Source organism: Perca flavescens, chromosome 15, assembly GCF_004354835.1.
Source record: "Perca flavescens isolate YP-PL-M2 chromosome 15, PFLA_1.0, whole genome shotgun sequence".
Taxonomy (NCBI): domain Eukaryota; kingdom Metazoa; phylum Chordata; class Actinopteri; order Perciformes; family Percidae; genus Perca; species Perca flavescens.
This window is the reverse complement of record NC_041345.1, coordinates 18,043,145-18,062,057: the sequence shown is the minus strand read 5'-3', so window position 1 is coordinate 18,062,057 and position 18,913 is coordinate 18,043,145. Positions and strand designations below refer to the sequence as shown.

Below are 18,913 nucleotides of genomic sequence, written 5' to 3'. Positions count from 1 at the left end.
ATCTGTATTTTGATAGCTTGCTAACGTTCCACTACATCACACATTTTATTTCAGTGTTTGTTAAGTGATTAATAACCCACTGTTATTTCAGATAATAGTAGTTAAACAGCTGTGACATTAATGTACCTTTTGGGGTTTATTTCAGATACTTCCTTCATATCCAGCAATGTACAGCTTGTGACTGCCTGTAATGCACCGTCTTAATACATAGTAAATAGTTGAACTCCAACAATATGATATTCAAAATTTGACTGCTTTCTTTAATAACTACATAACACAATACTTGTACTTTTAGTACTTGAGTAGTACATTTTAAAATAAAATACTTGGGGTGCTTAAAGAGCACTTCTACTTCTACTCAAGTCACTTTTTGATAGAGCACTTGTACTTTTACTCAAGTATGAGTGTCTAGTACTTTATACACCTCTGTTTATATGTGATGCCACTCCTATCCCCAAAAGTAGGCCTCGCAAACAAAGAGTTTCAAGACCACAGTGGTTTGGATATGTGCACAGCAATGTATCAGTAAAACCTTCCTCAATATTCAGTAAGACTTAAGCTTTGGAACATGACCAAACCCTTCTAATTAAAAGATACACAGTGCTTAGTTTCACATTCATTATCAAACTTTTAGACAAAATGAGGTACAACCAAACAGTAGGCAATGCCCATAAATTGTAGTTCTACTGTCTCTGATCTACACACAAACAATACACTCATATTAGCATGAAAGGAGGCATTAAACTGTGTGTATATCACCCCATGTGTGCCTGGTGACAGATGTAATTGAGACGTGGCAAGGGGAAGTTCCCTGCAGCAAGTAGAGCTCTGTATGGAAAACACTGAAGTTATCAAAAGGCAAAAGAACTTCATGGTTGGCAGGTTGCAGTGTGCTTGTCAAAGTGTGTGATAAGATTCCCCCCTTTTTTGTATATAAGTGACACATTTTCTAGATAATAGATGTTTCAGTTTTCATAGAATTCTACCAAAAATGCAGCCTCCGAAATGGATTTGGACTATAATTGAAAATAGTGGCAATACTTTAAAAAAGGATCCAGGCCAGATATTGAGCTTTGAATCACTTCTCCATATACATGTTTTTTTTAACTTCAGAGAACAGTATAACTTTGCACAATTCACTACTGTCTATAACACTGTGAGACCAATGCTCTCATTATTAATTTCACAGTATGATCTTATAAAGAACAACCCTGAGATCCAGTGTTTCATACTGAACTGTTTTTATTTTGACCTTTGAGAAGTTACTACTCAAGCCTTTGTGTACCAAGATCTATAAGCAGATACTGGGTCATATTGACCAGCCATTTCTTTTTGTATTATTATTATATTATTATTATAATTGAAAAACTTGTTTCTAAGGTTTTCATCAAATTGCATTCATGCATTTTAAGCAGTTTGCATTTACAAAAACCCAAATATTTCAGTTAACCATTAGAGGGAGATGACTTTTATTGGTGTCTTTTGTTCTATTAACTTTTATTTGATGATTGATGTCTTCTGTAGGTCTTTTTCTCACTTAGCAGTCTGAATCACAATGTATCACCATACATCTTGACTGAACATCCTCACTGTGGTAGGTGTTGCTTTGCTTCATCAAGGGCCTGAAAGCAGAATGATAAATGTCAGCAATAAAAAAACGTCTTTAAATGGAACTACAAAGATGGCGAAGGGAAAGCTATATGACAACAGAGAGGGAACCTTCTGAATGACATTCATGGCAGAGTGATCCTCTTGCAGTTGGGCCAGAGTCAAGGCTCTCTCAAAGTGGGAGACACAGGATTCAAAGTTTCCAAGTTTCACTGAGATGAAACAGAAACAAAATGAGTGATCAGAGATCAGGTCTGTAGTTTGTACAATGACAACAGCACTGAAGTATTAAACATTTTTTCCAAATTTCCAGCAAATAAGTTGACATTTCACAGTAATTGGTTTTGCAAATATTAGAAAAGTAAATAATTACATTCTGATTGTGCCACCAAAACATTGGCATTTATCTGCCATTTCTCATCAGCAATTTCATCAGCTGCAGCAACTGAACGGACCCCAGAGTCTCGGGCTTCTTCGTGGCGATTGAGCTCCAGGTAACACCAACCAATCTCATGAAACAACCAGGTCTTCTCCAAACCACCACGGACCAACGGAATCTTCTTCTCCCAGCTGAATTGAAAATATACAGAGAAAATAAAATAAAACAACGAACCACCAATAAACTAATACAAAACAATGCTCGTCAAGAGAGGCATGACTATACAAGATTACCATTAAAATAACATGCTTAGCAAAGGACGGCTGTATCATATTCTACACAAGTACAGCTGTTATTCCATTATTTACTTACAACTCAATGGCCTGTGAAAACTGTCCAATTTGAGCATAAACCCGCCCAATGTTGTCCAGAGCCCTGGACATTGCATCTGGGAGTTTGCTGTTGATAAGAAACATTACTGAACATTTGAACTATTGTTGTATAACACATTCACTCCTATTGTGTAATTTTCTTCAAATTCTCACCACTGTTTAGCAAACTCCAAGTCTTTTTGATGATGGTCTAAAGCTTTGCCTAGGTCTCCCAGGTCGATAAAGGCATTCCCAATACAACTGTGCAGGCTGCCCAAAACCTCTTTCTTATTAGGCACCTCTTTCTCTGACCAGCCCTGCACAATCTTCATCACTTCTTCGGCCTTCTTGAGACTACCTTCTGCATTTCCAGACGTCAACTCTACAACAACGAACATACAATAAGCATTTGATCAGCTAAATAGGACAGGAGTTCAGCCAGCAGCATGCCTTACCTGCATCAATGTCATCCAGGCTCTTCAGTAGAAACTGAGCAGGATCAGAGGTTGTGCTTGGAAGGGTTTTTTGCTGCATGAGCTTACGCTCTTTTTCCTGTGCTGAGATAGGTTTCTCCTGGTTCCAGAACTCGGTGCAAGTGTCGAGATATGTGAGGCAGCCCTGAATGACGTCCTGCAATTGTTCCCCACCTTTCGTCTTGCCTTTTACCAAATCTGCAGATCATTGTTTAACAGTTTTAATTAGTACTCTATTCAAAGTGAAAAACATGACTGTATGTGGGTTTAAATAAATATATTAAACAGTAAGGACTGGAGGAATAACATAAAGATAACACTACTGTTTACTAAATCTGCCAGCGAATGAAAGAGAGAAACAAAAGCACAGTGAGGTGTGGACACGAACAGTAAGCAAAATTTAAAACATATATTGTGTGCCCTAAGTGAAATACCACAGTACCTTCATCTTTAAGCAGGTTTTCTAGATATTTCTTGTCGCTGTAAAACTCTCCCAGCAGTTGTTTGGTTGTCTTCTCACTCTTAGGGGTCTTCAGGGTCTGCTGTTTTTTCTTCGTCGTCAGATGCTGAATAGCAGCAATTGGCTGTGCCCTCTTTACCCGTCAGTCAAGAAACATAATATTGTGCATCAGTAGGGAAGGCCAGGGTTAAACTTAACAAATAACTGAACAAATAGCTGTACACTCTGGGAAAGTAATCATTTGTTACCAGGTTGTTTCCTGGCCAAGATTGTATGAGTACAATTATTCTTACCCCAGCTCTACTTCCAAGTTTACCTGTGGAATACTGGGTTATTAAAGAGGAATACAACAAAGACTCACATCCTCATCTTTTTGGAGAAATGAGAGGTCTCCCTTAATCTTCAGTTTTACAAAGGAAGGATCTAGAAGATGCCAGAGAAGAACAAATGGTTTTAGGTGTGAAGAGGATTTTCATATGCTGTTACTACAATTTAGTGCAAGCCACAAAATAGTATTGAATTACTTACTGCCAACAGAGTTTTCTATGGCCTCCTGTGCTTTCTGGATACCCAGTCTGAACTCCTGTATTTGTGGACGTAGCTTTTGTCCTCTGTGGTAAAACACCAGCGCAAATTCAAATTCTCCCATGTAGTACAATGCCTCTGCCTTCTGGTACAAACCCTGAAATGAATCATGAAAAAAAAATTGCTTATGGGCTTTAATTTTCATAGTCATAAGGTGCTGACTTGAGAGCTGTCAATTAGTTGAGACACACGGATTCAATTTTCATGAACAAAAAAAAACATTACATTACATAGATTCTATACTTAGATATAGGCTAGTTATATTGGTATTACATAGACATACATTATACATATAATTTGTTTTGTCTTGCCAGTGAAAGGCAAACATTACTGTAACCTGCTGTTTACCTCGAAAAATGACTTGTCTTCTTTGAGTGAAGCCTCTGCATCTTTTAAAGCGTTGTCAGATTGCCCCATCTTCAGATAACATTTGGCTCGACCAACAAAGCAGGTCTTGTCGTCAGGCTTTAAAGTCAGTGCCTAAACAAAGACCAAAAACAAGATATCCCTACATGCTTTTAAAAGACATAAGAACAGTTCCAAAGGCTGTCACTCTGACGAACAGTTAAATTCAGTCGTACACTAAAACGTCCACTTACTTCCATTATAGATTATATTTTTACTTAAAATGCACATCATTTTTAACATGCACATATCATGTAGTGACACTGTCAATATAAATCCTACATGTTTTATAGACATGCATACTGCACATATCCACCTATTCAATATTTATTACTTTATTACTGCACTATTTATATTGTGATCTTACAGAAACACTTGACTCGTATACAAATATTTTATGTTGCTGGTCAAAAGAGTTTTTTATATATATATATATATATAACATTATTGTAATTCCAAAATGTTCTGTAGCTATCACAATAGGAGGATGATAAGCTTCAGTTGGTCAGGATAACATGCCATGCCTAGCTAGCTAGCTAACGTCACTTACCGTTGTGTAGCTGTCTATAGCCTTTTTATACTCTCCTTTAGTGTACAGCCAATCCCCATCGGCCATTAAAGTAGAGAATACGCCCTTCGGCCTCTGACCATCGTGAATACCGTCTGTATCTGACATTTTATGTAAACTTTTGTGTCATAACGCTTGCAGACTACTCAACTCATCTAAAAGATTAGCATCTCCGGTCAACTGGTATCCTAGCAACCACACTAACAAACCAAGAGCGGGCAACAGTGCCATCTGCTGCTTGCCCGGCCTAGTACAACCATGGATGTATTCTAACAACCATCTCTCAATGTATTTCATATTGATAACGACCATGTTATCAACTATTACTAATATTGATATCATTATTAACACTATGCCACTAAAACAAAAGAAAACAAACTATTTGGGGGAAACCCAGAGGATGTCAACTTTATTGAAATGGCTGATACTTTTCAAGGATAAAGAGAGGATGATTTCACCATAAGGGCAAAAAACAATGAGCAAAGATGAGGACGCTTTTCTTATCATCATTAAGTGCACCATGAGAACAACACACTCATCATTAGGAAGTAGCTAATTGAACATACAGGTATCCATCATGCCCTAATTACTTTCTTCCACAATAGCAAACATCATATTCGTTCTATTCTTATGCTTATCTGTTACATTAAGTAAAATTTATACAGCTTGCTATATTTAAGGAACATAGAGTATTATCTATTTCTGCACAATACTTCATGTAGACCAAACAACACAATTATCTTCCTGAATTTGTGTCAAAGGGATGCTCATAATCAGTGTCTCTTTCAAACTTTTATATAACAGAAAGGTGTCCTGATCTTACATCGATGGTTCCATCAGACAGCAAATTTACAATAAATATACATATCAAAATAAAATCATGGAAAAAACTATCATCACAAATGAACACTTTACATTCCAGTAAAATGTACAATTCAGCAATCTGTGAATGGCAACATCAAACATAAAACTTTTGAGAACAAGAGGGAGGGGGACTTTGCTGGCAACAAAGCCAGCACAGCTGTCTCCACTGCCATCTTTCTAATGTGCTTCAGCTGTACTGTACGTGTAGGTCTAGGCTCCAGCTGTAAATTTTACAAAAAGTGCTCTTGTTGGCTTATGACAAGGAGGCAGTTTTCAGTGCGAATTCGTAGCAGCCAACTGTCTGTCTGGCACATTCTTCAAAAGGGGAAGGTGCTGCTTGCCAAGTGATTTTCTTCAGAAATCATTAAGCAAGTTATTAACTTTCATGCAGAGAATGCCCCCTCAAGCTGAGACGAGCCAGATGATAGCTTGCTAAATGCTCAGTTGCATCTCAAGAGTTTCCCCAGGATGTCACTTCCTGCACGGATCCCTAAAAGCTCTGATACAATAGCTGCATAATCTCTGCTAGCTCAAAAATCCAGAAAATATTTGGAACAGTGTTGCTAGCCATTACTGACTTTAAAGTTTGTTTGATTCTGAAAGGAAGAAAACCAAATCCAAAACCAGTAACACTAAGCAACTCGGTCTGTGCCGTCTTGGTGTCCTTGCTATACAGGCCTAAAATCATTTGTTGCATGTGGTCATTGGGTAGCATTCATTCAGTCAATGGCATAGACGGGAATCTGACTTGCAATCAGTCATTAAATATGGATGGTGGGTCAGGGGTTGACATTGTTGAAAAGTCCTGATGTAGTAACTGTTTAGGTAGACAAATCCTCCAGTTAACCAAACTGGAAGAAGAAATTTCCTGGTCCAGATGCTAAAACAAACAAACAAGTCAATTAGTAATGTTAATGAAACGTCATTTTAAATGGTTGACATTAGAAAAAGCAGTTTCTTTTTAGTACCTGAGTTACCTTCGAAACTAAAACCCCCTGGGCCTCCAAAGAATGCCTTGAAAATGTTGTTGGCATCAAAATCTGGTGGAGACAAAATGCAAATAAGAATCAACATCAAAACAGAGAACTTTCCAGCCAGATTCTCACCATAAAAACAGCTGTTTAATAATAAGCACGTGGTTCATTAGCTCAGACGTGACTTGCACTTTAATTTGTTCACCCTTAAGACCCCCACCCCCACCCAAGGCTTGCCCAGGTGCTGACCTCCCATGTTCATGCCGTCATCCTCAAGATCCTGACCGCTGTCATAGCGAGACTTCTTCTTTGGATCCGAAAGCACGCTGAAAGCCTCGCCCACCTCCTTAAACTTCTTCTCCTCTTCCTTCTGCAACTCAGGACTAGCTCCACTGTGACGGTCTGACGGGAAGGAAAGGGCGGGGGGGGGTAACAGAAGTCATTTAGGCCGAGGGAGAAGTGTATATATACAGTATTACATAAAATTGGACAATGATTGCTTTATTATTTCTGTTCAGTTAAGCACCTGGGTGGTGTAACAGTGCCCGTTTGCGGTAAGCTTTCTTGATCTCATCTTCTGTGGCATTCTTATTCACCCCAAGCACTTGGTAGTAATCTTTCCGCTTACTTTTCTTCAACTCCAGCTGTGCTTGTTTCAGAAAGTGCTTGTGTTCTAGAGAATAACAATAAGAAGAGACGGGACATGTTATCAAACAATTAAGCATAATAAGGAGGACATGTCTGTGCTGAGAGCTGTGTCAGCTCAGCCACGATAGAGGAGTCTGATTCTCACCTTTTGTCTTCTCTGTCTGGTAAACCTTCTCATAATCTCGCACTGCCTCTTCATACTGCTCTGTGTCCATGTAGCTGCAGCACAGTATGCACAAGCCTGTTACCGTTTCTCTACCCAGTTTGAACAGTAAAATATAAGTGCACATAATGATACTTTGCTCTGTTAGTCCAGGTCTGAAAACCAGAGAACCTACGATCTTCTATTAACAACCAAGTTAGAAAACCTGGGACGTACCACTGTGCTCTCCGTAAATAGGCCTTGATGTAGGTCTCATCCAGTTTAATGGCCTTTGTGCAGTCTTCAATGGCCTGTTCTAGTTTCTTCAGCTTTCCAAAAGAAAAAGAAAAAAAGTGTTTGCATGTGCGGCGGAGACAGAGAGTAGTGGCCTAGTTCTCTTGATGTGACAAAATAAGGTTCAATATGGCAAAGATACCAAAACACCTTACACTATCAGAGGGACTGAAGGAGAACGCTGAAAAGTAAATAACTTTGAATAACTAAATGAGGGTGTGTGTATGTGTGTTAGGTGCATGGGGTATGTCTTATGCTAATATATCAATGTATGCCTGATTCATCTATCATTATAAAGACTAATTCACGGGTTGTGGTTTTGTTTGACTGTGTTCCTGTCCATCTAACAATCTTGAGTCACTTTTTCCCTTTTCTCTTTATTTCTCTGTATTTTGTTTGTCCCCTCCTCATTATTTACTAATCCTATTTACTAATTTATGAATACAAGTATCCTAGCTTGGATAATCACTCAGCAACACATTAGCAAATAGCCACCAAGGATGCTAAGATTCATTTTACAGTTGACCACCCAAAACAACTTGTCAGATGTTGATGCAACCAATGGCATCCTGTGCATCTTCCTCACCTTAGATCCAACAGTGGCCCTATTACAGTACAGCTTGGCATTAGTCTTGATGTTGTTGGGGTCTATTGTTAGTGCCTCAGAGTATAGCTCATAGGCTGCCTCAAAGTTTCCCTCCTTGAACGCCTTGTTCCCCTCCTCCTTCTTGGCTTTTAGTGCTTTGGCATTCTGGAAGGACAATGCATACATAGATAGGACAATAACAGCAATGTCAATCAGACTTAAATAGAAAGCCACAATGTTGAATCTTCTTGGGCAATTAAAGGTCCCATGGCATGAAAATTCACTTTATGAGGTCTTTTAACATTAATATGCGTTCCCCCAGCCTGCCTATGGTCCCCCAGTGGCTAGAAATGGCGATAAGTGTAAACCGAGTCCTGGGTATCTGCTCCGCCTTTGAAAAAATGAAAGCTCAGATGGGCCGACCTGGAAGGTTACCTCCCCTTTCTCTGCTTTGCCCACCCAGAGATTTTGGCCCACCCATGAGAGAGAGACATCATGGCTTTCAAACGAGCAAAGTGGCAGTTGGTCAAGGCCACACCCCCACCCTCCACCTTGCCCCCACCCTCTCTCCTCCTCCTCAATAGCTACAGACACAGAAATGGCACATACTAAGGAAAGCTCATTGTGGGACTGGCTCTAGTGGCTGTAATTCTGCACCAAGGCTGAATTTCTGGAAAGAGACTTCAGATACAGTATTAGGGGGACCACTAGGGGCTATATAAAAGCATCCAAAGAGCACCATGTCATGGGACCTTTAACACTCACTTTTAGAGTAAAATGTTTTATTAGACATAAATGTAATGGTCGTATTCATAGGAATTCCCTTCTTTTGCTTACGTTTTTTATTTATAAAACTCTTATCTACTGAATGACTCACTCTGCATGCAAGCCGAGCCTTGTCGTGGTCAGGAGCCATGCGCAGGGCCTGGACAAAGAACTGGACAGCCTTGTCAATGCAGTCCTCATAGTACAGACAAAGACCACGCACGTACAGTGCATCTGCATTAGTGGAGTCCATTCGCAGAATATCACTAAACAGGAAGAAATAATACATATTAATGCTAACAGAAAGCATATAAAAAAAGAAACAAAAGAGAAATCACATAAAAAAATATGGTATTTGTGCCATCCTCTTTAAAGGTTTAGTTGACATCTGAAAACTGCTGTAAACTTTTGATTTATATTCTTCCCTGCAGTGATGGGACAGTTAACAAGCAACTGATGGTTCATTAGCAACACACACATTCATAATGTTGTTGGTTTTATTTGCTGTTGGCTATTAAAGTCACATGCTGGTACACAGTTGTGCAGTCTATACGTTTCATGACAGCTTTTTAATAATGGAAGCAGAGCAGCAGCCAAAGATATTAATTTCCAGCTTTAAATTGTGAGAATGACTCGGACCTCTTTGAAAAAAAAGCAAGCTCCACACAGTTCCTGAAGGAACCCCCCCAGAGAATATTTATTTGTAAGGCAAATTAACAAGGTTGGGGTGGTCAATTTAAGGATGTGTCATTTTTTTGGGAGCTGTAATTGCAAATTTGTGAAATAGTAAACCTGGTGCAGTCAGAGCCTAACATTTATTAACATATTCTGGCTCTATAGCGGTGTCTTACTTTTCAGATCTGTGTATTTTACATTACTTCTTTCAGTTCATATATCATGATTTTCCTGTTTCTACACAGCTCTAGGAAACAGGATTACTCATTTGTTGTGTCTAACTGATAAGCATTTAACTTATAGGTCATAACGAGAGCTGCATGGCACATGCACAGCCGTGTGTGTGTGTGTGTGTGTGTGTGTGTGTGTGTGTGTGTGTATTCTGCTTTCCCTCTGAGCTCATTGTGACAAATTCCAATAATGTCAATTACATAAGTGAATTTGAAAAAGTATTTTTTCAAATATGCTGTCTTACCTGGCTACAGACTGAGCCTCAGGGTAGCGTCCCAGCAGGGCTAAGCACTCTGCCTTCAGTATCTTGAACCTGTGACAGGCTGCGGCAGATTCCAAGGCACGGTCCATGCAAAAAACAACCTAGAGACAATCACAGAACACCCGCAGTCTGTGTGTTGCTTGACATTGCGGTTACGGTTGACTGGCATACCACACAATTGAAAAAAATTAATAAGATTGTAACCACTGTGTAGCTTACCATCCTGAAGTCTCTCTTCTCAAATCCAATCTCTGCCATTCTCTCATATTCAAGGACAGAGTCTGCATTCTTCAGCTGAAAGGAATTTGTGGATTTTGAAGAATTCAGTGACAATTTCAAGACATGTAGTACATTTGTTTATTTACGGCTACCACTGGCCTCTCTTTTGTGCCATGCTTAGTGCTCGTAAAACCAGGTCAATGCAAGCAGCAGTAAGTCTGTGAATAACCTAAGACTTGCCTTGTGGCCTTCTCATTGAGAATTAACAGTAACTCTACTTGATCTCCCCTTAAACCGTTAAGTATCAGACTTTTCCCACTTTATTTGCACTAGTTTGGCCAAAGTTGATCCGATAGTGGATATGTCCAAGTTGTCAAATCATGCACTGTCAAACTGAGGCCAACCCACCTCCTGCTGGACCTGGCTGTTGTCTGGCTCCAGCTCCAGAACCCTCTGGAAACAGCGGCTGGCAGCCATAGCATTGCCAAGGGAGAGGTGGCACTTGCCCTCTCGCAGATGGCCCTGTGGGTAAAAGACTTACAGTTCACAAACTGAAGTGATAAAGTTCCTCAATTTCCTGGTTGAAAGAAGCTGGGCACTGTGTCCCAAAAAGAAAACCATTACTAGCTCTAATTTACACGTTTGTTATAGGACACACCTTTTTATCCCTTTTGCAACCCACTGAACTACTATAGGCATGTGCTATAGCTTATGTATCGAGGAGCCACATAGCACTGTACACAAAAATGTATACATGCATAAAACTGGTCATTCTACAAGTTAAACATGCACATAGCTCTGTGATGTAGTAAACAACTACACTCAAAGATCAAGATCTAAAAACCACCTTCCAAGTTAATGATATCTTATATTATAAAGCAAATGCTATTTACACAAATGACTGCCAAATCAAACACACATGCCATGTCCCTTCTCTAGTAATTGTCCAGAGCATTCTAGAAAATGTAAGAAATCATGTAGCAAAGCATTAGTAGAGGAGGCAGACTGAGTAAAAGGGTATACAGCAAAACAAAAATAACACTCAACAAATTGCACATTGCAGAGTGAAAATGCTTAATAATGTAAGATATTACATGAGTACACGTTCCCCCCTCTACCTTCATGAAGTCGTTATCTAGTCGTACTGCTTGCTGGGAATCCTCTAAAGCCTCTCTGTACCGACACAACATCATTAGCGTGGCTGCCCGGTTTCCATAGTAACTTGCATTCTTTGGACACATGTCTGTATAACAAACAAGTTATTGACATCCTATCAAGGACAGACAGAATTCAAACTTTTATTTCTTATCCAAACAGAAAATCACCATAATCCCATCGACAAACAGGAAGAGTTACTCAAATGATTTAGGGATAATTACCTATGGCCTTGGAGTAATAATTGAATGCTTCTGCATAATCCTTTTTGATATAAAAGGCATTGCCTTGCTCTTTGAAGCCCTCCGCTTCCCTGTGTAAAAGTGGACAAAAAGTAATTAAAAAAAATAATTTAGCAGACAATTCTCAGATGAGTGTAGTTATAGACAGAGCAGAACTATACAGGTGTGGGTTGTTTAACAGATTACTGAACTTAAAAAAAAAAAAAAAAAAAAGTCTGAGCATCACATTCGTAATCATGGGTAAAGAGAGCATGTCTAGTATTGTGACTGAGTTAGCTAAACATAGAAAGAGCCAAACCAGCATGGCAGAAGTGCCTACTCCAATCAAACACACAGCTATTTTGTGAAGCTGACAGGGAGCAGAGCCAGGAACATATGACACCATGCTGTGGGCCACTGCCGTTACTTTTTTTGGAAGTCTTTCATGTTTTCCATCACGACCACACAGTGAGTGACTGGTGTCATTAACTAGCTAGCTAGCCATCCAGATAGTAGCACACTAGGGGGGAAAACAAATCACAATCATGTGAAAGCAGTACTCTTGGTAGGTAACGACAGATGTATAGATATTGGAGTTTCCGACTGCAACCCAGAAATCCAGCACAGGAGCTAGCTAAGAGGAGGAGGACAGTCAAGCTAAACGCTATCCGGGGCAGAATTTAGCTCAACAGCGGTGGCGCGCTATGTAGCTTTAATAGTGCGAAGTGCGAACGAAATTAATACAGGAAGGACTATTGATTACACATGTCAGTAAGACGCTTCATTATAGATGTATTTCTGACGCTGACAATAAAGCATTCATTTGTTTTACCTTTCTAATTCTTCGTCACTGAGCAGTTCCATGTCAGGGTCCATGTTCACAGAATCACAGTTGTCCGTCGCCATTTTGCCGTCAATGGGCAGGGGCGGGGCCACATACTGCAGTCGTTACGTACACTGTAAACAAGGAAAATAGAAAGAAGGAACAGTCATACGTCACTAGATCTGTGCCATGGGGTGACAAGTCCCATCATATTTGTGTTGTTTTCATCTTTGGGTGAAAAATGCTTCCACATAATAATAAAAAAAAACACATTGCGTGATGCTGACTGATTTTTTTTAATTTTTGTTTTTGTTTTTATCTAAATGTGTTTTTTTGTTTTCCTTGTTATTGGTCTTCAACAGATCGTGGCTCTGTCCAGCAGCTGCAGTCCCTATTTGGTCCAAGATAGCTGCCACATCATGATAAATGACCAAGCAGGGCAAGTCCAACACATGACTGATATCAAATACCTCTCCCTGTTCTGACTGGCGGTAAGTGATCAAAAGTGGTCCAGATATTTTAAGGCATATACAATTTGGCGATTAGCGCCACATCCTGACAATAATTTAGGAAACATTAAAGCTGGCTAATGTTAGCCCTCCGGAATATTAGTCAGTTATTAACAATTTGATGATTGGTTAGTTATTGATAACAAAGCTGCTCTATTACCATGGGAATTCCCTATTACAATTTCCAGTAACACTATAGTAACCTATTTTAAATACTAGCTACCAGCTTGGCACCATGCTTGGCACATAGGCTTGGCCATAGACAGTAAACGGGCTTGGCACCAATGACGATTGTGATGACTCTTCCTTCTTTATAAGTTTCCGGGACTTTAAACAGGAAGTAGTCCCAAGTCCGTTAGGTAAGGGAAGAAGTTCTTATATTAAATCCATGAAGAGAAGCAGTTTTCTTGCAAGTACGAATTATTCTTATAGCTAATACACATCCAGTTGAAGGTAGCTAATATCAGCGTATATGTTTTTGATGACACGAGTTTTAGTCGGGTCACATTAGCTACTTGATATGTTATATCGTCGCTCTGTATCTCACCGAAAGCAAATGCTAAGCTATTTCCTAATTTCATGGACTGGAGAAACGTTAGCATACTCAGCTAGCTTACGTTACTGTAACATATCAACATGACTAACGTGCATTGTTTATATTTTTGCTATCTTTATTTTCTCTAAGTTATTACATTTTTATAACATAATCAAATGTTAGCATTGTTGTTACCTAAAACGCATGTGTAGTACAATGCTATGTGCTGACATTAACGTATTTTTTGACAGTTTTCTATTCTATTTCTACTCCAAAAAACAGATTTTATGATCTGAGAGTAAGTCATGGGCAAAAGCTGTAAGGTGGTTGTGTGTGGCCAGGCTGCAGTTGGTAAAACAGCTGTATTGGAACAACTACTGTACGCCAATCATGTTGCAGGTATACCGTTTGCCTTAATTCATATATGATTTACCTGCGTTTGATGCACTGCATACATAGTATACACTTTGATTGTCAAAATTATGTTACAGATATATTATTTTAATTACAGTATAGGTAAATTACAATACATAGTCAACTCGCTCATGAAGATACAAACTTTAAAGACCAGCATTACACATGACATTTCTTTTTTTGTTGCTTTTTTTGCAGCTGGATATCTTCCTAGTTTCAGAAATTTACCAACCCTAAAACTTAATTAAGTCTGGTATACATTTGTAAAAGTGTAAAATATTTTGTATTTTCTTTTATTCTATTTTATTTTTTATGCTTCTGCAGCAGTGAAATGTTGCTTTGCTTTCAGCCAGGCATAGGAACAGCCAGAGCTTACAATGAACAGCTGATAGCATAAATGACACACACACACACACACACACACACACACACACACACACACACACACACACACACACACACACACACACACACACACACACACACACACACACACACACACACACAATAGCTGCCAAATTAGATTTCTTTGAGGTAAAAATGACTGCAGTTTCTAACTCCAGATTAAGACTCTCATGTGTAATGTTAAATTTCGGCATATGTTTTTTTTCGACACCCTATTATACAAAGTGTATTTTTATTTGTTTCAAGTAAGGAAATGTAAAAGTGCTCAGTTACAATGTTTTAATTACAAGCATTTGTCTTAATACTTATATATAGTATATCAAACCATACGTGCCTGTCTTTGTTTATGAATGGTTAGGCTCAGAGCCCATGGAGACCCTGGAGGATATATACATCGGCTCCATAGAAACTGACCGTGGCACACGAGAGCATGTGCGCTTCTATGACACCCGCGGACTCCGGGATGGGATGGAGTTTCCTCGACATTACTACACTTTTGCTGATGGCTTTGTACTGGTCTACAGCATTGACAATAAAGAGTCCTTTAAGCGGATGGAGGCCCTCAAGAAGGACATTGACCGTCACAGAGACAAGAAAGAGGTGAGGGCTCAACCCATACATGGTTGGGAATAGGGATGTCACAGTACCAAAAATCTAGTAGTCGGTACCGATACCACCAAAAGTACACAATTTTCAAAAAAATAAAATAACAATGATATTGTTTTTTACTTTCAACTTTCTGTAACTGTTTTGGTGTGGCATGGAGGGGGCAAGGAGAGCGTGATTTACATGTAGTCGGGAGAAAACTCCCCCAGTCTTCTGGACCCACAGCCCGTTGCTCTGAAGCCTGGCATCATCACACAGCCAGCGGTAGCAGCTTTCATGAGTTTACCTGGAACTCCCAGACAGCGAATGAGATCTATATATGATTCATTTGAATGTTATTTTCTTCTGATTATCTTAAAGTCCCAACAGAGAACCGGCCATAGCTGTTACTATCGCTAATATTGTAGCTGATGTAGTGAAGCACACCAATGTGGACAGAGCTAGACATTACACTGACTTGGGGCTACTGTCTATGGGGCTAACCTGATGATCTTGATCCACAGGTGACCATTGTTGTTCTGGGTAACAAGCTGGATAAGCAGGATGAGAGGAGAGTTGACTCTAACATGGCCCAGAACTGGGCGAAGAATGAGAAGGTGCGTCTGTGGGAGGTGTCGGTGGTGGACCGGCGCACACTGATCGAACCCTTTGTCTACCTGGCCAGCAAAATGACCCAACCACAGAGCAAGTCCACTTTCCCTCTCAGTCGCAATAAGAATAAGGGCAGTGGTTCTACAGACAGCTAAATGACCAGACACTGTTGTAATGTTCAAGAGGGAAGCAAAGGGAGAAGAAGTGTATTAAAGGGAACTTAGTTTCACTTAAAAACTATTTAAATATTATGAAGGATTGAGGTAATAAGAGTTGGTTTGGAGAGTGTGGAGAAATGGCAGGATGATTGTATGGATATTTAAATACAGTTAGTACTGTTGGTATTAGTATAGCATCCATATTTGATGTTTTGGTGAAATACTTCAATTATACCTGAGTGAAAATCTTTTATCAGAAATTGAAGAATGCAAAGTGTTTTTGTTTGTCATTCCCATTGTATTAGTTTGGATTCAAACTATTCATCCACATTCTTTGCAATTACTGCTGTTAACACTAGCAGTCATGTTCCGACCTACATAATGTAGTTCTTAAACTACTGACAATCAACATTTTGATCTCAGTTTATACTTAAACAGTCCAGCGTTTCAAGATATCAGAGACTCATGGTGCTCACTATATAGATAAATTAGACATGTTCACACATACACTGGCTACTATTTTATTTACATGTGTACACTATATATATTCACAGATTGAATCAGAAATGGCAGCAGTTACTCATGTTACCTAATTATTGCATCACACACATTCTTGTAAAATATTTGATAGGGAAAGGTATTTTATTGATACATTATTGATGATGTACAGTAACTACGCTGATCTGGAGATTTGTTACACTATATATGTTCTTTGCTGAGATTCACTGTTGCGTGTTGTGCAGTGAATGATTGACATTCCTTACCACGTATTGCCTTCTGTACAGGCTTTAGAAATGTAAATATGAGAAAAAGAAAATGTTCAGATGAAAGGCAGTTTCTGCAGGCTCAGGGGCTACTTTTTTCTGGTTTTGACACATGAAAGACAGAGCACTCTATATGGTAAAATGTCTTGGCATAAACATAACTCTTAATCATTTAGAAGATGAAGCTGGTATATTTTATACTAAGCTGTAGGATACAACCCCAAAGTATTCATTAGCCGACCATTAAAGTTTTTTTCAGGGTGCAACATGCATAAAAATATGAGCAGCTTGTTTATTTGAAATGGGGAAAGTTGTTGATATAGTCTTTATTAATTTTTCTGTGCCTCAGGCTATCAACACTGTGTATCATATTGCAACTTTTTTGTAAATGTCAAGCTTTTATGATATTAAAATCCATATAATGTGTTCACTTGATACGTTTTTAACAAATTAAATATTGTTATCTCTGCCTAACCAGAATTTGTTGTGGTGCTAAAATGAATGAGGTAATTAGATACAGCACAACTTTTATTTCATCCTGGTAATTATTGGGCATTTGAAAATGTCACAGGCATCATAAAAGAACATCCGTCAGTTGTGACCTGACAAGGAGGGATTTGGTGAATTGTCTCTGTGACTAGTAACATCCTGAAATGTGAAGGGCAAGAAACGTTTGGAGTTTAATGACAAAATAACTCTAAAGTAATAAACCCAACCCCAGTCTGGGGTGATTATCAGTTAATTTATGTTGTAGTATGGCCAGTAGATATCTGATCAGAGCATGAGGATATCCACGTTGTTTATACAGTCCATAGTGTCTCTCGGCTCCGTTTTAAAGGGAAATATCCATGTGTATACGATTCAGTAACATTGGGATCTCTGCACTAGGCTGTAACTAATCTTCAGTTACAACAGTCTTTAAAGAAGTAGTATGAACATCTGTAGCAGAGTAATTGGAGCTCCACACCAGACAACTGCTATTAAAACAGCTATTTTTAATACAATTATTACAAATACTGATGTAATTAATGTTTTGTAATATCTACTTTGAGCTGCAAATACTGATATTAATGACAATTGATTGATATTAGCACTGTGATGATACTGTACTAGAACTTTCTTTGGCTTTAGTGTTATGAGAATCACAAGTGTTCACTGCCCTGCAGTGGTCACAGTGAGGAACTGCAACAACAGGGTCATTTAGCAAGTATATATAAATAAAAATGGACAAAACATGAACAGTGTTACATAGCTGTGTATTGTAATGCATTACACAATGCAGGGATATCTTATTATTAAGTGTAATTTATATAGATTAACACTTGTGCTAACATGCCTTTCAATGTCATTTTGATACCTCTAAAGAATAACAATAATCATTATATAAATACATCTGTAATATCCCCACTATGTTATAACCCACATTGACAATGCATTTATACTGTAGCCTGCACTGCAACACTGAACACAGTTTTTGATGACTGCTTTTTCCTTTGAAGGTTGAATGCACTCTACCAAATTAAGGAAATGTAACAATTCAGTTGTTCATTTAGTACACATTAGATGTGTTTTGGTAACACTTTTGCCACGTGAAAGGATTCAAGGACAGTTCTTTCAAGGAAAAGCAGGTGTTAGCATTTTATTGAAAATGTAGTATGTTATCTCTGTTTATTAATGCAGTCCTATGAGACTGAACCAGTTTTATGTTCAGGTATCGATGATGATCTCTGCACTGCAACTCTACTCATTTTGCAATGCACAAACTCAAGAAAATTGGTTGAAGATTGTACAGTTACTAGAACATTAATTAGTTTGGCATTCTGCAGTATATCCATCATTGGCTTTCCTGTACAATGTGGGAAATGATCTGCTAGTTCCACACGGGCATGTTGACTGGAGAGGTTAATGCAAGATAATGAGAAAACCTCAAGTGGAACATTTATGAAATGATATTACACTCACCTTAGTTTTCCTAGAGGGTGCTATCATGTACCATCTCATTTCAATCATGTTATTTTTAATGACTATAGAATAGAGCCAGTGTGCTGATGTTACTTTACTGAAAATGGTTCAGTTATTGTATCACACACTTGGACAATGACAGTACACATTGGTGTTAATTCTATGCCCCCAAGTTCAAACAGCAAGGAAGACACTCCTTTAAGTTGTCTATACCTTCTCCAAGTGAAATCGAAAATGTGAAATACACACTGCGAGCGTGCC

General features: G+C 38.8%; 3 protein-coding genes across 7 annotated transcripts; 1 reads left to right on the top strand and 2 right to left on the bottom strand.

Annotated features, from left to right (window-relative positions):
- Nucleotides 1-1,224: 1,224 nt before the first annotated feature.
- Nucleotides 1,225-5,046, bottom strand: odad4 (outer dynein arm docking complex subunit 4). Its single transcript, XM_028600239.1, has 11 exons — nucleotides 4,832-5,046; nucleotides 4,225-4,356; nucleotides 3,820-3,973; nucleotides 3,653-3,714; nucleotides 3,274-3,424; nucleotides 2,814-3,029; nucleotides 2,533-2,740; nucleotides 2,360-2,446; nucleotides 1,982-2,178; nucleotides 1,720-1,820; nucleotides 1,225-1,622 (listed from the first exon to the last, which is right to left on the bottom strand). Exons 1-11 carry the CDS (start codon nucleotides 4,955-4,957, stop codon nucleotides 1,587-1,589), a joined length of 1,470 nt encoding a protein of 489 aa, XP_028456040.1. The 5' UTR covers nucleotides 4,958-5,046; the 3' UTR covers nucleotides 1,225-1,586.
- Nucleotides 5,047-5,234: 188 nt separating this feature from the next.
- Nucleotides 5,235-12,844, bottom strand: dnajc7 (DnaJ (Hsp40) homolog, subfamily C, member 7). Of its 2 annotated transcripts, none has more exons than XM_028599501.1 (14): nucleotides 12,718-12,844; nucleotides 11,889-11,977; nucleotides 11,628-11,752; nucleotides 10,918-11,031; nucleotides 10,510-10,584; nucleotides 10,273-10,391; nucleotides 9,235-9,388; nucleotides 8,358-8,522; nucleotides 7,715-7,806; nucleotides 7,481-7,554; nucleotides 7,214-7,360; nucleotides 6,937-7,089; nucleotides 6,691-6,753; nucleotides 5,235-6,593 (listed from the first exon to the last, which is right to left on the bottom strand). In XM_028599501.1, the coding sequence occupies exons 1-14, from the start codon at nucleotides 12,789-12,791 to the stop codon at nucleotides 6,556-6,558; spliced, it is 1,482 nt and encodes a 493-aa protein (XP_028455302.1). In that variant the 5' UTR covers nucleotides 12,792-12,844; the 3' UTR covers nucleotides 5,235-6,555. The 2 variants fall into 2 exon arrangements, with proteins under 2 accessions (XP_028455302.1, XP_028455300.1); XM_028599499.1 differs by having other exon boundaries at nucleotides 6,682-6,753; nucleotides 12,718-12,843.
- A 235-nt stretch (nucleotides 12,845-13,079) lies between these two features.
- On the top strand, nucleotides 13,080-17,164 carry nkiras2 (NFKB inhibitor interacting Ras-like 2). Of its 4 annotated transcripts, none has more exons than XM_028599504.1 (4): nucleotides 13,080-13,199; nucleotides 14,035-14,151; nucleotides 14,930-15,171; nucleotides 15,681-17,164. In XM_028599504.1, the coding sequence occupies exons 2-4, from the start codon at nucleotides 14,058-14,060 to the stop codon at nucleotides 15,921-15,923; spliced, it is 579 nt and encodes a 192-aa protein (XP_028455305.1). In that variant the 5' UTR covers nucleotides 13,080-13,199; nucleotides 14,035-14,057; the 3' UTR covers nucleotides 15,924-17,164. The 4 variants fall into 4 exon arrangements, with proteins under 4 accessions (XP_028455305.1, XP_028455304.1, XP_028455303.1 ...); XM_028599503.1 differs by lacking the exon at nucleotides 13,080-13,199 and adding an exon at nucleotides 13,492-13,576; XM_028599502.1 differs by lacking the exon at nucleotides 13,080-13,199 and adding an exon at nucleotides 13,533-13,630.
- Nucleotides 17,165-18,913: the final 1,749 nt, after the last annotated feature.